Raw genomic sequence first — 19,576 nt, 5'->3', positions numbered from 1 at the left:
TTCCAGCTGAAATGGACATGTCGAGACACATTCACCTCGCGTTTGCTGTCGGTTGCATTTGAGCCTGTATGATGATCCATTGTTTATCCATTATTATCCATTGTTTCTAATGTACAATAAACGTACCACTCAATTTACGCATATAAATACTCAGTCAGCCCATCTACACATAGTATCTTGAGTTTTCCTAACTCAAGCATCATCAACAACAAACCTATAATACATACATGCTATTGATTTAGTCCAATTTAACGATTTATAACATTTTTACTCAAATCCCATCCCTCCACTTCTCTGTATTTCTGTATACCTCATCACATGTTCCCCCGACCTCTCGAGCTTTGTCTTCCTTTCAGGCGTCAGACACTGGGAGCTACCCTGACATATTAGGACATTAAATCTGTATCAGCACCTGTCGCTGCCCTAAAGTGCCTCCACATTTCTTTGTGTTCTCAAGCACATCACGGAAAATGCAATTTCACCCGCGCAGTTCTCGCCTCTGTCACATCTGCTCTCACAGACGCCTCCGTGTCCACATTCTCCACCCTCCCGTTCCATTGTCTCGTTGTTCCTCTCCTATTTTTTAACCTTATCGTTCATGATTTATGCTCTCAGTTTCAGTTGTTGGTATCAGAATCACTCATTTATTCGATACTGAGGGTATGTATGTAGAAGATATTATAGGTTTTCACTTTAGCTCCATTCCACTTCCACACAGAAGCAGTATAACATTTCCTTCTACAGCCAAACACTATATTACCTGATTGAGGGCTACGTTGAGTTTAATAGAATACTTTTGATTCACCTTTTCATCCAACTCCTGCCATTTAACCACTAATTATTTCTCATTAATCTACAATAACTCCTTAGCAGTCTATTAATCCAAAAGTCTGCATTGCAAAAACGGGCTCTCCATTTAACTCCACATCATTATTCTTGCCATAGAAGGTGCTCGGGCTGCCGACTCTCTGCCGTAACCTCCATCCAAACCTCAAATTAGCCTTATTAGTGGCATTACATCCTTCCATTACTCAACTACCCAACTTCTCTCGGTGATTCCCCAACATCTTTCACTTAGTTTTTTCCACATGATTTACCACCACAGCCTAAAAGAGTCACTAGGGTTTTAATATTTTTACAAAAACTAACACGTTTTGTATTTTTTTTTTAGTCATGGGGAGTTAGCAGGGTCGTGAAGGTATCGAGTACAGACGAGACATGAAGGGTGAATACTCTGCATCCAGGTGTTGAAACGTCTTTCTGGGCAAAAGGCCCACTCCAACCATGGCCAGTGATTAGACTACAGCTAATGAACGACTGTGAACATGTAAATGGCAGGAAGGCTTTGCCGACATCTGTGTCAAGCGGAGATTATCATTGGTTTCTACCACATAATCCAGCAATACAGCAGTGAAAGTACACATGCGCCTACCGTGCTTTGTATGAAAGTGAAATCATGTGATGATTTATCCGTATGTATCTATTATACTTTTATTAGTTAAAAGAATATTCAACCGTTTGTCTATATCTGAGGGGTAAAGTCATTTCAGCCTCCATAGGAGAGTGTTTGTGACTGTTTTGTTCCATCCTGGGAAGCCACTGGTTTCACTTCTGACACCGTTAAAGCTGCACTAATAGTTACGTGAAAAATATAACTCACTTTACATCATCAACAGCTGATAAACTCCCAGAATGTCCAACATTTGACAAAGTTAACGGCAGCATTTAGTGTCTGAATGCTTAAGTGCCTCATATTATCCGTGCTGGATGGTTGGCGGTGACCAAAGCGAAGCTAAAACCAGAGCACACTTTGCAATGAAGGTCCAAATGCATGCTGATTTTGATCATCGTCAATAAAACAATTAAAACAGGAAACAAATGCAACTTCAAACATTTGCAGTAAGTAATACATTTATTGCATGCAGTTATGCTATGCCATGATAGCCACTTTGACCCTTTAACATACAGCGTTTACATACTGCAACAATTCATTTATTAACTGATGAGTATTTGTCTGTTTGTCTGATTGCAGCTTCTTAAATATGAATATGGTGTACTTTTTTTTTGCTCCTCTATGACATTAATCTTGTCTTGAGGCTTGGGAAAACACGGATTAACATTTTTCTTCTTTCAATTATTATTTTTTTTTTACATATTATGGTCAATCATTAATCAAAAGATTAATCGGTCATGAAGGTAATCATTGGTTGACAGAGATAGGCAGAAATATGTCATGTTTATTACCATCCTTGGACCAGGTCCCAGTCCTCTGTGGTTTTAAGACCGGCGCTGAGCTCCAGTAGGTAACAAAAGCATCAGCTCTACATCAGCCCGTGTCCTCCAAGTGATCCGCGGTGAAACGATGCATCTAAACCAGCAAGCTGAAAGATGAAAACACTTGTCATCGCAGCGCAGAGAAGTAGCTAACCCCTGCTATGCCACTCCAATTTTTCCAGCTTTAATCGAGCACTCTTGGTGTGTTGAATGGCCTGGCAGGGGCTTTAGCTGTGTCTGTGTCTCATTGTGGTTGATGCCCCCACTGTGCGAAGGAGTAAATCCTCTCGTCCTTAACCAATCTGACGTGCTGTCCTGTCATTCTATTTCATCAACACCTCTGCTTCTTGGATCCCTCCTGTTGAACCCTCAACCGTCTGACTAAATGCTGCTGCATTTAGTTTCTTGTGAGCTTTGAGATTGATTTTAAAATTAACTCTAAGAAAGAAAACTGCACAGTGGAAACTTCAAAATACAACCTCTTCTGAGCTTGTTCAATTTACTTTGGACCAGCAAAGACCAGCATAATGATGCTGGTGGTCTAGCATAGACCAGCATAGATCAATATAGACCAGCATACACCAGCATAGACCAACATAGACCTGCATGGCCCAGCATAATGATGCTGCTGGTCCAGCATAGACCAGCATAGATCAATATGGACCAGCATAGACCAGCATAGACCAGCATAGACCTGCATGGACCAGCATAGACAAGCATAGATCAATATGGACCAGCATAGACCAGCAAAGACCAACATAGACCAACATAGACCTGCATGAACCAGCGTAGACCAGCATAATGATGCTGCTGGATCAATATGGACCAGCATAGACCAGCAAAGACCAGCATAGACCAGCATAATGCTGGACCAGCACCAAAACACAACAAAATGCTGGTCTATGCTGGTGACCAGCTCAAAAATGGTGATTCATTTACGCTCTTGGAAACCTGTGGAAACCTGTCACCCTCACTCTTCCTCCTGAGTGAGACAGAGATTGTGACGGGCTGCTGAAACAGTCCAGCAGCGAGTTATCAATCTCAGACAAACACAGCACTTGGTACCTGCTCCTAAAGTTGACAGATTTCAGCACTGGCCAGTACTTCATTGCTGGCCTGAGGCTGTTTTTGCATCGTTGTGGCAATGACAGGTTGTCCAGCCATTTTTGATTTGTCACCAAACTCAGACCACAAAGTGGTAATATAGTGAACACAGAGCTGATATAAGGCCTTCTGGGCAGGTTAGGAAAAGAAGCAGGTTGCCCTTCCTCAGCGTTTTTGCAGATTTAATCTGTTTCTGTCAGCGTGAAGGTTCCTCGTGTAGCTGCTGTCACTTCAATTTGAGCTTTGGTGAAATAGAATCCACAATAGTTGTAAAATCTAATGAACTGTGAACAGGTCCTATTCTCTAAGCCATTACCATAATGCACTTCCACACTGATATTGGGCGATTCGGGAGACCATTGCAAAAGGGAAATGAGCAGGAACTATCTTCTCATTTAAAAAAATTTCCAGACTAACTGTCTGCCTTTTTTTTTTCCTGTCTGCCATTCAGGTCTTCAGACTACGGAACCACCTACACTAAACTCAACCTGATGCCAGGCACAACCATTGTGGTGACCAGTTTCTACATCTGCCCAACCAACAAGAAAAAGGTAGGACGCATTGATCATTAAAACAACTATGCTGCTTCAGAAACTTAGTAGAAAATTAGTCACCTTGAGTGTTGAGACTGCCGATTTTCCAACCCTCACTGCTGTGTTTGTCATCAGCTTCCATTTTGTCATGCACAATCTGGAAGATTTGTCCGTTCAGGCTGTTGTAAAAAATGTGTGAAATGGCTCAACGCTGTATAGAAGGCTGCAAATATGAAATTGTTTTTTGTTTTAAAGCAACCATACATTCATTTCTGCCATTAACCCTCCTACATATTACACACTGGACCTTTTCAAAGCTACTGCAACCAGATTATGCAAACACTGATTGGTCTGTTGATTCTACGATGGCCTGGTGCGTCACTGATATCCCGTAGGGCAGTTACTGTATGGTTAATAAAATGCAGGCAATGTGCCGGCAACGAAAGGCAGAGAGAGGAATGTCGGCTCCAATTGCGCTGGTTATAAAAAAAGATGTAAACAACTTTGCTCTGTTTACAAGAAAACAACATGGGGTGACTTTAATGGGACAGAAAAATTAGAGACTTTCCAAAAGAAAGATTTTTCTGTGGTTGAAATTTAAACTAGACATGCCAAAGTATATTGTTATTTAAGCTCTTGTATGAGTCATCCCTGTATCCAATTGTTCCCATGATGCAGCTGGCTGATGATGTTTTATTAGAATCCCTCTGCCTGGTAAACACCAACATTTTTCAAACTCTATGCACCCTGTTAGTTTTGTCACATCGCGCCCAGTGTTTGGCCACTTTTTCCTCTTCTTGTTCAGACTTGTGAAAGTTTCTGTGGAGCCACAGAAGACGTTATTTAACAGTTTCACAGGCTGTATTGGAATCCTCATTAGAGGTAAACTGAACCACATGTGGAAAATTGGTCGATTGCCCCCCTAATCCGCCCAAGATTATGGGGTGGTTGTGGTTCCGATTAACATCAAGCATTAGGTTGTGCCAGAATGCTAACTCCAGTCCCCTGTGTGAAATTTGTGCATGCCCCCCCCAACGCATCTCCACACGTTCCCATGTGCTTCACGAAGAACACACACATGACTTCCTGCAATGGCACCACAGGAGCCACATGCTCCAAAGTGCACGCAAGTGCAATCTACAATCCAATCCAATTTAGTTGTCAAGAAAATATAATATAGTTGATTAAACACAACAAAAATTCCAAGTAAGAGGTAAAAGCACAGGACCTACGCAGCACAAATGCAATGCCAGGGAGAAAAGGTATGTTTTTGGGACAGACCTAAAGGAAGTGACGAGGCCTGGCCCCCAATGATGTGTAACAGCAAATCATTCCAAAATTTGTCAAAAAAATGTTCAATGATCGCGCCCTTTTTCCAAGATAGGTTTCACTTTCGATATTTGGCAGTTATTCAACCGTTTAGGAATACGGTACTGAGAAGCTGACATCTGGTGAATCTTGCCTGTGATTGGACGGTTCCATGTTGTGCGGAAGTCCTGAGCGCTAACATAATGACAAGTATATGGGTGCAAAGCTCTATTTCTCTGCTTTATGGTGTCCATCCATCCATCCCTCTTCTACCGCTTTATCCTCCTCATGAGGACGGGGGGGGGGCGAAAGGTGGACCAAACATCAGGTTGTGCCTGAATGCTAACTCCAGCGACGACAGGATTGGTAACAAAATGGGTTTGACAGAGACACAGAATAGATGGACTGACCGTGACACATAGACTGCACCAATTTTTTATTAATTTTATACAAAAGTCAAGAGAAAAACCATCACATATAATCTAAAATATGCTATTATCCCTTACAGATTATGGGGCTTTTATCACAGCAGCAAATATTCATGTGAAAGATGAAAGGCTCTCCTTCTTTTCGAAGGTTTTCATTTTTCCGCTTGGCTGTACATATATTATTCATTGCACAGTTATGACATGTATGTTATGCCTTTTATGCACTCTACCAGATTATAGTTTAGTTAATCTGCAGTCCCTTGACAGCTCAGAACTACAAAGACAGCACAGTTGCATTAACACACATTAGTACAGAATGTCACATTGAGAGGCACATTGTACATGTATTTTGTTGGTATTCCTCATCCAGATCGGTGATCTTTGCAGCGTCTGGTGATTTTATTTTTTAAAAAATAACAGAAAACAGCCCAGAGGTTCAGTAGGTGACTTAAGCTGAGATAAGGTTGGACTACCGACTGTGTCAGCCTGTCATGTTGGCAGGCACCATCACCGTGGTCCGGGCTTCTACCAATCGATGTAGAGATAGAGTGAGATTCAATGAAGTCACTTCTCTTGCTTTCCGCTCCGGTCTCCAATCCAAATGTCTGTGTGGGATCTGCCGTCTCATGTCATCACTCCCGTGCCCACACGTGCGCACGGAATAGACAAGGGCCACACAGAGAGTAGGCTTTTAATTGCACAGGAGTGGAAGTTCATCTTAATTTCCCTTAGGGACAGAAAGGGAGAGTGAGGGAGCGGATGTGACAGTGGAGACGTCTGGTAATATGAGGTGGGGATCAAACTTCTACTTAAATACACCTCCAGGTCTTGCAGTATAGGGTGTGATGGATGCTCAGGCTCAGCGACGCTTGCTGGAATTGATTCGCGTAGGCGTGCGTGTTTGCCGTCGCTGTTGCGCGAGCGAGGATTTGTGCGTTGCCTCTCCATGGCAGGCAGCAGCGGGTGTGGGTCGTGCGTGTGGACTTTGTGTGTCCACAGTTGTTCCCCAAACACTTTGATCCGTCCAAACAAATATCCGAGTGTTTACCTTCCTTTCCTCGGGTGTCCAAATTATGAGCGATCACGTTCATGAGGTACCCCTGCGCACACACACACACACACACACACACACACACACACACACACACACACACACACACATACACATATGTGAGTGCACTTTGATCAGTGCAGCTAATCACATCAGAGAAAACAGCCAGACGAGCGTGGCTGTAAGCTCTGTGAGGGGATTACGCTCAGTGCAAAAGGATCACACAGAAAGGTGTGAGGGGCCTCGGGTAATCAATAGGACTTGAGGCAATTAGAGAGAGAGGTGAGTGTTCAGACGGAGACAATGTCACCGGCTCTTTCTCTCCCCCCTTCAACTTCATTGAGAGCTCCATTAAACATTCGCTCAAGACCCTTTGCAGTAGAAGCTCCCAAGGACCCTTGGCACACTTCAGTGCCAATAGAATCGTAAATAAACTTTGAGACCGGAGGCTCAGCGCTGCTCTCTCTCAGCAATTTTCTCTAACACTAGTCTCCAGTGAGCTGTCGGCAAACGCGTGTCCGTTTTCTTGGCGTTAAGTGCCGATCGCGTGTGTGTGGACTAAATGAACGATCAAGTATGTTAATATTAATATTAATATTGAAATGATTCCTTTCTAATGGTAATTCAGCACCAACACTGAGGCTACAGGAAGGGGTTAGTGAAACCTTGTTCTGCTGATAGCTTGACAACAGGGATGTTCACACTCTCACACACACACACACACACACACACACAGAGGGATTATGAATATGTTCTGAATCATCATTGGCAACAGCAGTCGAGCTTGTGCTAATCCAAAAGTGTGCACACAGGTGGGATATGTGCAGCAGCTCACGGCTCTTCAACTATCACACAAAAAAATCCCAACTATATAGACGTTTGTGTTACATGTTTTAGGAATGATTTGTTTGTTGGTGTGCGTGCAGATGAGAAGCCTGAGAATGCTTTGGGGAGGAGCTAGTGGAAGTGAAGTAGTTGGCAAGGTCTAGGTTACCTTGCTAAGGGTTAGGGTTAGTGTTAAGATAATCCTGGATAATGGGAAGACAGTGGAATGGTATGGAAGTACACTAATGCAGCATATTTGTGTAGAAGCATCTGTGGCATCCAGTCCAGTGACTCAAATAAAGTAAAGTCAAAGGTCTTTCCAACCCTGCTCTTCATTGAGCTACTAATCCTCCTCGTAATTGAGTTTATTTTTTAATGACTTACACTCTTACACGGGGGGAAGGCCTTTTTGTTTTTCACCTCTGTCTTTGCATGTAGTCACCGCAGCATGACTCATTTAGGGCTTCTATAAAAGTGCAGTAAAATAACCAACTCAGCAGTTCTTTCAGCAGCAGCATCACAGGAACCGAGCGCCTTGAAATATGTCTTTGGCCACTTGATTACACGGCACCAGGGCAGGAAGCGCTGCCGTTGATTTTCTTTTCCCGTAGATCAGGGCAGAGCAGCGAGGGGTTTTCTGCCGCCGTATGAGGTCAGATTTGAGGTCAGAATTGTTGTGTCAAAAGTTTTAGACCAGAGGCCTCGTCGGTGCTGGATTGATTATTCTCAGAGCTGTGTAACTCCTACATAATTAGTGACACTCTGTTGGAGTATTTTTATGATATATTTGAGTATGTAATAAAATGTGAGTCACCGCAGTTAAAAGGAAATCCAAGGGGATTCTGGGACATAAATATTTAAATTAGCCATTGTTTATGTCACTGTGTAACCACAAATAAAGTATCACACAAACAAGCTAAGACGCTTTATGCCCCCATTTGTTTTTAGCTTTTTCTTTTATTAGAATAATAAGACGTGTCGGGCAGCTGACAGAAGGAAAAAAAGTTCAGGTGGGATTTGATCTGCAGGAGAAACTACGTGAGTGCAGCACCTTGAGTCTGACAAACATCACTGCAAGAGTAGAGATATTTCACCCACAGGTGATGGAATCTGCGTGAAAGATAGGAGACTTTAAATATTTCTTCATTCGTGGAGCAGGAAGGTCAGAAATTGAGATAAGAACATAACAAACGAGCTTAAGGCTCTCCTCTCCCTTTATCTCCTCTGCTCTTGTAGTGTCATCCTGATGTGTTTCAAGTCTTTATCAGTCTCTGAGCCAAGTTAAAGCACCCCGAATGCAAATGTAGAGCGATTGTAAAGGCTGCAGTGTTGGGGGGGGGAAGCTAATGTACTGACCCAGAGATTTGGTCTCTGCAAAATGTGGGTGCGGCTTTCTGTGGGTGTGTCTGTAATATAATGATATAGAGGTCGCACGTATATTTTTATACATTTTATTTATAGAGGTTTTTCACATTTTGTCACAAAAACTGGAAAAGAAAAAAAAAAGTTAAGTCTCATTAGTTAAATAAACACTTTACCACCCATATCTTTTTGGAGCCGTATTGAATAAGTCATTTGCTCTAGGGCATGTAAAGCCCCTTCTCCACCATGGTTTAGGTTGGTTTTCCACGACAAAATAGTACCTACTCAACGTGGGCGGAGTCACCACTGCGCGGCTGCATGAAACTGCTGCGACTTTGTTTGACGTGCGACACAAACGAGTGACTATCGTGACTTTGTAAAGCAGTTGATTTCAGAGTAACGGAATCATTAGAATCAGTTCATTAAATCTATTTGTTCAGTACTATTAAATATTGAGATTTTAGACATTTCCCTGGTAATTATTGGAGATTAACCCAAGTGTTTTGGGATTGTTAAGTCTTTTAAACTGACTGATTTTTTGAGTCGGATGTCTCCGACCAATCGGTGGCCAAGTCTGGCGACGTCATGCATAGTATCGCCTTGAAAGCTTGCTTGGACCCTCAAAAGATTAATATCGTTTTTACACAATCCAACCGGAATGTTTTCAAGGTAAAGGAAAGGAAAGATGACACTGATACTGAAACAAAGAACCGTTGAGATGGTTTTTGCCACTTCCTTCCAGAAAATCTGAATTGAGGGGCAGGACCAAAAAAACATGGGCTTGATCAGCCATGAGCTCTCCACAGTCTCTCCAGCATGCCAATCGTATACCGGTCTGTCCGGACGTCTAGCAGTCATATATTGTTTTTTTTTTAAATGACAAAGGGAAAGAGCAATTGGGAAAAGAGCAATGGCGATGCTGCAGATTCATATTCAGCACGCCGGTGATTGGCAGTTCAAAGAGCTTTGCGCAGGAAGGCGAGATATTCAGATGTGTCCACATTTTAATATCACTGTGATGAAGGACAATCTTTGTAATTTCAACAAGACTATCCTTTTCTCCGCCGTGACTGACAGCCAAATCGCCGTCTGCTCGCCCGCCTGTGATCTCCTTCTGACTGTCAACTGTGTCCTCTGCCTTAACGCGGGGAGAAAGGGAAGCGCGGAATAATAACCGGATAATGTTATCCGAGGCAAAGTCGCTGTCTTTGTCCTGCGTTATCTCCCAAAGAGAAGGTAATAATGAGCAAAAAACGGTGGTGAAAGCACTAACAGAGGCCACTTAGCTAATGGAAATTGGCATTAAGGAAAATGAATAAGCAAAGACGGGAAACTTTTCTTTCCCCCAGTTTGTTGCCATTTATACAGGACATCATGTGGAAAACCCTCCAAAGAACCAATGAAGTTAATACTGGATTTAACCCTTATCGACTGCACATCATAATACATAGTTTGTTTAAGTTGGGGGCAAAAGAGTGCTCATTTAATGTAAAATATTGTCATATTTATGATAAATACCGTGGAATCGTCATTTTAAGCTTGTGTTACAGCAGAATTGCACCATATTTGTAGGCGATTGAATTGTTTTTACACATGTTAATGTGCTTTATTAAACATTAAAAAGCCAAAGAAGTGCCCCGACTATCATCAAAAATGGAAGGTAATAAGATAGAGATCATAAACGGCAAGAAAAACAGACATTATTGTGTTTCTTCAGGGTAGTTTTTTTTATTATTATTATTATTATATTGCAGTATTTATACTGTATCTCCACTGTCCTGAAGCACAAAAAAGAAAGCGCCTGTGTTCACTTTCACATCACAAGAGATATAGAGCTACAGTATATTATATCTCATATATCGCGACACAGCCCTAGAAATATTGAGATATTATTCATAAGCCGCATAGTCAAGTTCTACGTGGGACAATGCAATTCTGGTCTGTGAACAACAAACAAACAAAGCCTGTTTGTGTGTCTGTCTATGTGTCCGTCGCTGCTATGAATTTGTCCAAAAGATGAAAACTTCAATTGCAGCACAGTAACGACACGGGAATAGTATGGGTCATAGTTTTGTAATAAAGAGGTAACATTAGGGTGATATTGCAATGCAAAGTCCAGCTTGGTAATAACAATGTTGTCATACGGTTACCATGGTATTGTGTGGGCACCGGTGGCTCAGTGGTTTGCTTTTGGTGGCATGAACGTGTGAGTGAATGGGTGAATGAATCCAGACTATTATATAGTATATAGACGTGTTATCATGTTGCTCCTTTCCCTCCTTTCAGGATCATTTCAGTGCTGCTGACTTTTAAAAGGTGTGTAAGACACTGTCACCTTACTTAATAATTAGTTATAGTTACTAGTTACTTACTAAAGTTAGTTACTAAATATTAACCTAACACCTAAGCCTCAAAATGTCCGTCTGGACTTTTTTCTTTTTTTCTTTGCTTATTTTACCATAAATGGACCATAAAAAGTCTAATAACGCTCAATATCTGGCAGTTATTTACAATTTACTGCATGTATTATTGTATTATCAATTTAAAAGGGAAAAAAAACATGTTAAATTTGACATTTTGAACAGTGTAAAATACATTTAAAATAACATTTGTTTGAGTTTTCATCTAAAAAAAAAAGGAAACTATGTACAGGCGTTTTTTCCAACTTTCTCTGGTCTCTGGTGACAAAGGCGCTGATTCGCCGGCTTCCTGCAATAGCGTGAGTGAATTCAATTAATTTCAATTATACGGGAAAAAAAATTGAAAAATGCATCATGTTTAATAAATAAAAGGGACACAAATTATAAACAGAAAACATTGTGCATTGTTCATCTACACTATGTTGCTGTGATACAGTGTGAGACCTGTCAAATTTAATAATTATTTCATTATTGTGTTTGAAACGCTGCACGTGTGTGAACGTCCGCCCAACTCTGCCTCTGATTGGCGTCCCAGGAAATGTGGCGCTATCGTAGCCAATCGTCATTATTTATGGGGTTGTCCCGCCCCCTTCACCAAATACAACTTTTCTCTCCATGTTTCTTCGTCCTCTCTTTGAAAAACTGGCCGTGACCACACTCAGATCCAAAAGCTAAGCTTGCCATAACGGATTTCTGCATGAGCGACAGAGTTATGCTGAGGGGCAAATGTTCTTCTTAAAACAAAAATAAAAGCCATGCAAAGCGACCTTTCCTTGCGGCTCGTCACAGGGAGGAATGCGTTCCAGGGCTGAAACCACAGTGCGCCCGCATGAAACGCAGCCATTCCTCTGCTCCCGTCTTTCCATCCCTGCAGCCATGTCATCTGTATTGCAGAGAGACGCCGCAGCCTCTCCTTTTATCCTCTGCTCATGCACTGATATGAGACCTGTGCAAAGGCTGATAAGGAGCCTGGATGGCGCGGTGCAAGCGCGAACCGAGGACAGAAGCTGGTGCCATTACACGCTGGAGGGCAGGAGTCATGGTTCCACTTCAGAGCTCAAGTCCTCCCACACGCTCGGGCTGGCAACGGCGTTCCACTTCTGGGTTTACGGGGGTTTCAGCGAAGCGTCGGGGAGAGAGCTGGTAGGCCGCGGTGCTCAGTCGGAGAGTCATGACTCGGCAGAATTTGGGTCACCATGTGCCACGGAGAGAAAAGAAAAAGCTGAGTTTTGTGTCGCGCTCAAACATAAACCCACGACTGCGAGGGTTTGTGCACTTTCTCTGGCTCGTTTTCAATCAACACAGCGAGAGGGAGACGCGATCCATGTGTGAGAGCAGAGAATAGATAGAATAGAGTATGAGAGACACATGTAACAAAAGAGAAAAGAAGAAAAAATAAAACAGCAGGAATTCTGAGATTAAAGAATGACTGTTCCTTTAATCTCACAATTCAGACTTTTCTTTAATTTTAGAATTCAGATTTTAATCTCGGTATTCAGATTTTAATCTCGGTATTCAGATTTTTTTCTTAGATCTCAGAATCCAGGTTTTAATTTTACAATTCTGACTTTTCCTTTAATCTCAGAATTCAGATTTATTTCTTTAAACTCAGAATCCCGACTTTTTCTTTGATCTCAGAATTCTGACTTTAATCTCAGAATCCTGACTTTTTCTTTGATATCAGAATTCTGACTTTAATCTCAGAATTCTGACTTTTTCTTAAATCTCAGAATTCAGATTTTTTTTTCTTTAATCTCAGAATGTTTTTCAAATTCTGACTTTTCCTCAGAGTTCATGCTGTTTTGTATCTTTCTTTCAATTCTTTTGAAAATACTCTATACTCTTCCATAGATACCAGGTCACTGTAGAGTGAACTCTTCTTTTCTAAATCACAGAGGAGTTCGATTTTCTTTTCTCGATTGTTTTGTTTTGCACAAACCATGTGAAGCAGCAGGCACGACGTCGCATGGCAGAATTAGATTTCCTACATGTTCTGACACAACAGAAGCTGCGCCCGCTTGTTTCCCCTTCTGTGCTCATCGCGTCTTCCTTGTATCAGCCGTCTACGAACAGAAGAACACACAAAGAAGAACAGGCGATGGTTTCATCTCTCGTTCAGGACGTACAAAGTAACTATATGAAGAGGCATTATAGCCACAGGGGGATGAGAAAAAAGGGAAAAAACCACCACCATCATGGGGTTTTAAGTGAAGTGGGGATGGCATTTCATTACCATATTATCTCTGGAGTATATATGACAGACTATTTCTGGTTGTAACAGGATGTAGGGATTATGGGTAATGAAGGGTGTTGCGGTGAGAAGGCACCGCGCAGGCCGCGCCGTGACGTATTTCAGTCCGAGTGGAATGGCATTTTGATCAGCACAACTGTCTTTGAATGCTGTTAGAACACATTATTCCGTCTATGTTCATTCCCTGAGATCAATGCTTTATTACTTGGATGCTTGGGACGAGTTAAGGAAAGGGTTTCTCAACATATAAGTGGTATTTAGACTGTAGAGTCCCTGTAGTGCTTTTTTTTTTTTTGCAGCTGAGCAGCAGCAGTAAGATGCTCGGCACTCTTTTCCCACACAAATGTGTTGTTGTAACCCACAACAACGGTTAGGATATTTCAATATTAGCATTCCCGCACAGTGTTGGCGTCGGTGTGAGTCGGGCTCCAATCACCGGGAGCGTAAATCTGAAGGAAATATGTGGCTCTTTAGCTGCTCAGGGCTGATTCACACTGAGCAGGCAGTTAGGATGATGAAGAGCGGTGACACCGAGCAAAGAAAAGGGAAAAGTCTGTGTGCTCTTAAACCAAAACAGCTATTTTCACAGATGCTGAAGCCGGGAACTGGCAGAGCTAAGTGATACGATGAAATCGTATAAAGCAGGGGTCACAAACGTGCGGCCCACGGGCCACGTGTGACCCACCAGTCGACGTCTTACGGCCCTACACTCATTTTGAAATGATTCAATTCAACGTTTAATTATGTCTACATGTATATTTTCAGTCAACGTTTCGATTCTGTTTTTGTTATCTACAGATTCATTTTGCGTCATAGACGTGTTTTTTTGTAGTTGTTGTGAACTATATGTCAAAACAAAAGCATTTACTTTGAAATGGTGTGCAACCTCATCCTAAATATTTGAAATTGCAACATGATGATGGATTATCTAGATGTCGTTTTCATTTCTAATCACTGAACTGGACTTTTTTCACTGGACCCGGCCCCTCCTGACCAGACTAGAATTTCACTGGCCCCCAGGTCATTTTGAGTTTGATTAGTATAAAGACAGAATACTAAATGTAAGTAATGTATTTGTTTTAATTACAGTACAGTTGGTTGTATTTGTCAAGTCAATGAATACATGAAATCATTAGCACATTTATTAGACCACCAATCAAAGCCACAGCTGCCCTAAATTGGCAGCAAACCATTTCTTATGTTTATTTACCGGTTAATACACCAGTATGTTGAAGATCTCTAACTGAAATGATATTTTCAGTGCTAAAATATAATAATAATATAAGGAAAATCATGAAGCACATGATTATTTCTGGATTAATTATAGTTATTATTCACTTGCCTTCCTGAATAGAGCGGTTGAATGTTACGATTGATTCATTTCTGACTTCTCAGAGAAGGAAGCCCAAGTGAGACGACTCAAATTTGGGTAGAAAAAAGGATTCATTTAGTTTGTTATTTGGCAAATAAACAACAATAACATTTTAAAGATTTCTAAACCATTTGTTTTCTCAGGTTTGGGGTTTCAATGACAGTTGTCCATGTTATGTTATTATTCACTTCATTTTGGATTCTGGATGCTTGGTTTCTTTAGCCTCAACTCTACATCATTCCATATGCCTACTTTCAATTTCTGTAAAAATGAAATATCGTGAATATCGTTATTACAGTACCACGATGGAATATCGTGTTATTTATTTAGGACATGAAAACAAAACAATAGTATACAATACAGTATATATATATGGTACAATTGGATGGAAAACCACACAAGAGGACACAAATCAGCGTGATATGATAATAATCAACCATTGGGAGAATTTTTTTTATACTTTATATCTCATTAAAACTACCTTCCTGATTTTTCAGCTTCTTGAATGTGAATATTCTCTGGTTTCATGATTAAAACTCAGTCAGTTTGGTTATAGAAGTAACAAAACATTTGTTTTTAAACCTATTTTTTTGGACATTAATGGACCAAACAACTAATTTATTACTCGAGGAAATAAAGGACGGATTACCCATAAACATATACATTAAAAGCAGCACATCAAACCATTAAAATTAAACAAACCATAATAGTAATTATCAAGCGACAGGACGGATTGCTGATGGCTTGTGACGATGAGACACTACTTCCACCTCACACAGTCTTTTGGCACGTTGCCGGTGTGAAAACATGAATTAGTCTCTTCGAGGGTCTGGACAAATGACACTCACCCCGGCCGCGGGCCGTCCCTGTTGTGTGCGCCGTGCATGATGGGTATTTGAAGGTCACCGGGAACATATTTACACAGCGATGTGAGGGGAGGGAAAAGAGGGTCAACGCCTCGGCTTGCACCTCAGCTCTGTCTCTATATTGACACGACCTGTGTTCGCCGCGTTTCTCCAAGCTTTACTTTTCCACACCGCGTCCCTCCAGAGCGCGATACATCACATGGCCACAGTCCATTCAGATTATGGCGTGGCATTAGCCGCGATCATCTCTGACCTCGCTTTGATCGCAGCTATTGACCCATATGCTCCATCCATCTGGGCTCCTGTGCTTCGCCGCGACGGTGCCCCGCTGGGATCAGCGCTGCTGCTCTCAGCCCCTTCACTTGCCAGGGCCTAAATGGATTGACCTGACCTGGATCCACCAATTTGGATCAATAGGCAGCGAGCCAGAGCCTCTGAGTCACACCGCTATCTGCCGGCTCACTCAACGAATCTCGTTTTTTTTGCAGGGATGTGAATGCAGTGTGGGGTTTAATGAGGCTCAGTTAATATTTCAGTGCTGCTGAAGTCGCGTCAAATAGGAAAAGTGGAAAAGAAACAGGAGGATGAGACTCTGAAATCAGCAAGTTTTTCAGATTTTTATTAGCTGTCATAAAATGGGACAGCAACCGTTAATGCAGACGACACGCACTTTGCATTCACGTAATTACGCGACGGTTTGTGCTCTCGGGAAAAGAATCGGGAAGTTGCACGTCAAAGCCAACATGTGGTTATTACGGTAATTTCACTCGGGGTGTTGCAGGAACCTGGAAAAACACCTGTGCATAGTTTGTCCATTTTTTTTTTATTTTTTTTTTGCTTATTTTAACCACAAAGGGCCAGAAAGTGTCCTGTGAGTGAGTGCTTTTGCCCAATTTTCCAGAATAACTTTCAATATCTGGCAGTTATTTACAATTTACTACATTTCAAAATAGTGTATTAAGTGTTTTATTAAAAAAAAAAAAAAAAGGTAGAAAAACACTGTACCATTAAACACCAGATTGTGTGTGTTCAATTTGAAATTTGAGCATTATAAAAATGTTATATTTAAAATAACATTTGTTTAGGTTTGTTTAGGTTTTTGTCTCAATGTGTCTCAAAAGAATGGAAACCATATACAGGCGTTCTTCCAACTCTCTCCTCGCTGGTCGACAAAGGCGCTAATTCTCCGGCTTCCTGCAACAACTCGAGTGAAATTACCGTAATAACCACATGATGGCTTTGACGTGCAATCACAAACTGAGTCCTGGCCAAGACAGGCAGCACCACTCGACATGGTTACAAATTCACAGTTGAAACACAAGAAGTGTAATCGACCAAGCCAGTTTTTATGTTGAACATGTCTCTCTTTTGTCTGTCTGTCTTCTCTGAGAACACATAATGGTCCTTTTATGATTTTAACATAACACATGTCTTCCCTATAAGGATGTCTTGAATTAGATTTTGTACTTTGTGTAAGAAGCAGAAACTGCCAAAAGCAAAGACACATCAGCTTTGACGTAGCACGTTAACCGGCCCCGATTGTTTTGAACGTGGCGTCTAAAAATAAACGCGACTGTCACTCTCTCTCTCGCTCCCCCCCCCCCTCCCCCCCATGTAATGTTCTCCTCTGATTAAAGTGAGCCAAGTTTAGCTCCACGTCACGCAGGCGCGCCGCCCGACGTCTGGTTTTTCATCATGAGGATGTGAATACAGTTTCCAGGAGACAGTGTTGACTCCGAGACGCAGTGCTGTGAGCGGAAGTAAATAAAAATCAGCACGAGGGCACAAGGACAGCATTCATCCATGTGTAACTTTAGTCCTCGTCCACCCCGTCTTAAACTATCTCTCCATCCGTCATGCATCCATTCATTATAGCGCTCTCTGTCTCTCTGTGTTTGCCGTGTTCCAACATTTCTCCACAGGGTCTTTGTTACCTGGAAACCGGCACCAGGATGTTCAGGGACCTCAGGGTGTTGAGGAGGAATCAAGGCCTAAATTTAGTTCCTCCTTCCCTCCCTCCGTCGTCGTTCTTGGATACAGAAAAACAAACTTCCCGCTCCGGGTGCCTCGCGAGCTCGGAAGTTTGCAGGAGCTAAAATGTTTCGCTCGCTTGTCGGAACACAATCCCTCCCCCTGTGGCGGCAGAAAGTTTCCGGTTTGATTCAGCGCCGCTCCGAAGCAGAAATGCACAACTATAAAACGCGGTGAAACTGATCTGTTTCTGTATAAGTAGTTCACCTCAGGGATCAGGGATAATAATGAAAATCCATGCTAGCACACTTTACACTACACTACAGTAAAAATATAGAAAAATGGTCTCATTTTAATTATGGCTACTTTATGTCACTGCTAAAAATGCCATTTATTGAAGTAAATATTGGCATTGGTATTTGTAATAAGTCAATATATCTGCCACAGAACTGTGGAGAGCAGATGTGATCAAAGGAGGAGTGATATCATTTTAAAAAATTAAAATCAAATTAAAAATAAGATGTAGTTGTGTGAAGCCGGCATATTTAATCGGAGAACAAAAGACCCAAGACAAATGAAAAGGCAGGCAGGAGAAGAAGAAAAGGCAGAGAGTCCAGCGGATGGAAGCGGGAGGAGGATGAAGATGCTGGAGTGAATGCAGCTGTGAGCTGCAGTGGTTTCACATCTGCACGCACACATATATCCTTCCACGTCTCGTTTTCCTCATGCTTTCTTTGCCTTGTTCATCTCGTTCCAACATTCCCCTCGCCTAAATTTAGCCCCGTCGTCGTCGTCATCCTCTGCCGCGCTGCTCCAGGTGCCTTCAGGTTGCTAAGGAGCTTGGGAGTTTGCGGTGCCAAGTGTTGAGACAATCACTGCAGCTGCTTAACTTTTTTTCGGTGGGGGTTTTGATTCAGTGCAGTTCCAAAAAGCAGAAACACATGGCCAGAGAAAACGCTGGAGTTTCAAACGTGACTAAAGTACGACTTTTCTGCTTCTCACTCGCTTCCTTTTTCTTCCAAATTCCTCCACGTCCTTGGTAACAGTTGATGAGAAACCACAAGTCGGACCCTGCGGATTTAATCGAGAGCGGACTCTGCGTTTGTACGTTGTTGTTTTGTTTTGGTTGGTTGTTGATATCCACTTAGGACGGTACGGTGGCCTGGAAGTGCCAACCATTATTCCAAAACGTGAAACAAATGAACAAAAGTTTAAATAATTAACATTTTTAGAAAATAAATGTACAAAAAATTCTGGAACAAAAGTCACGATTCTGAACAAAAGAAAATGTACATTTTGAAAATGAAAACACTTAAAATTCCCCCCAAAAATTGCACCGCTACTGTTCCGCTATAAACAAAACAGACACTAACCAATTACCAGCTATTTTTTCTTCATACACAATAGTCAAGCAATTAGTCTAGCCCCACTTCCTTTTAACCTGGCTTTCAAAATAAGAGCCACTAACTTTTTACTACTTCTTATATCAAACATGTGCCACAACCTTCACTGTATTAGTTAATTCTGTAAAATAAATGAATTTGTCTTACGGTCAGAAACTCACTTGTACCAAATGCTGCATTCATTTTCTGTGGCTTTTGTTAACTTGTTTTGGGAACTTCCAGGCCACCGTAACGTAGCCTTCTCTGAGTTTTGGAGCAGCTGAAGTGTTCTCCTTCACGTCTCCTTGCTGGAAATATGACTTCTTCTCTTGTCACTCTGAATCCACTCAGTGTGTCTTTACAGTCCGTCTGTATTGTCCACAAAAGCAGCTGAGAGCGCAAATGAGCTTTTCTGCAACAAAAGGGGAA

At 41.8% G+C, this 19,576-nt stretch overlaps 1 protein-coding gene across 11 annotated transcripts in view; it reads left to right on the top strand.

Moving 5' to 3' along the window:
- Positions 1 to 19,576, top strand: part of sorcs2 (sortilin-related VPS10 domain containing receptor 2) — a 292,242-nt gene that overhangs the window by 142,174 nt on the left and 130,492 nt on the right. For all 11 annotated transcript variants that reach the window (XM_058625361.1, XM_058625360.1, XM_058625362.1 and 8 more), the window contains exon 3: positions 3,830 to 3,929. In XM_058625361.1, coding sequence (XP_058481344.1) covers positions 3,870 to 3,929 — 60 coding nt within the window. In that variant the 5' untranslated portion in view covers positions 3,830 to 3,869. The remainder of the gene's footprint in view (positions 1 to 3,829; positions 3,930 to 19,576) is intronic.

The sequence above is a fragment of the Solea solea genome, chromosome 3 (assembly GCF_958295425.1).
Source record: "Solea solea chromosome 3, fSolSol10.1, whole genome shotgun sequence".
Classification (NCBI taxonomy): domain Eukaryota; kingdom Metazoa; phylum Chordata; class Actinopteri; order Pleuronectiformes; family Soleidae; genus Solea; species Solea solea.
This window is presented reverse-complemented; position numbering and strand designations above follow the sequence as displayed.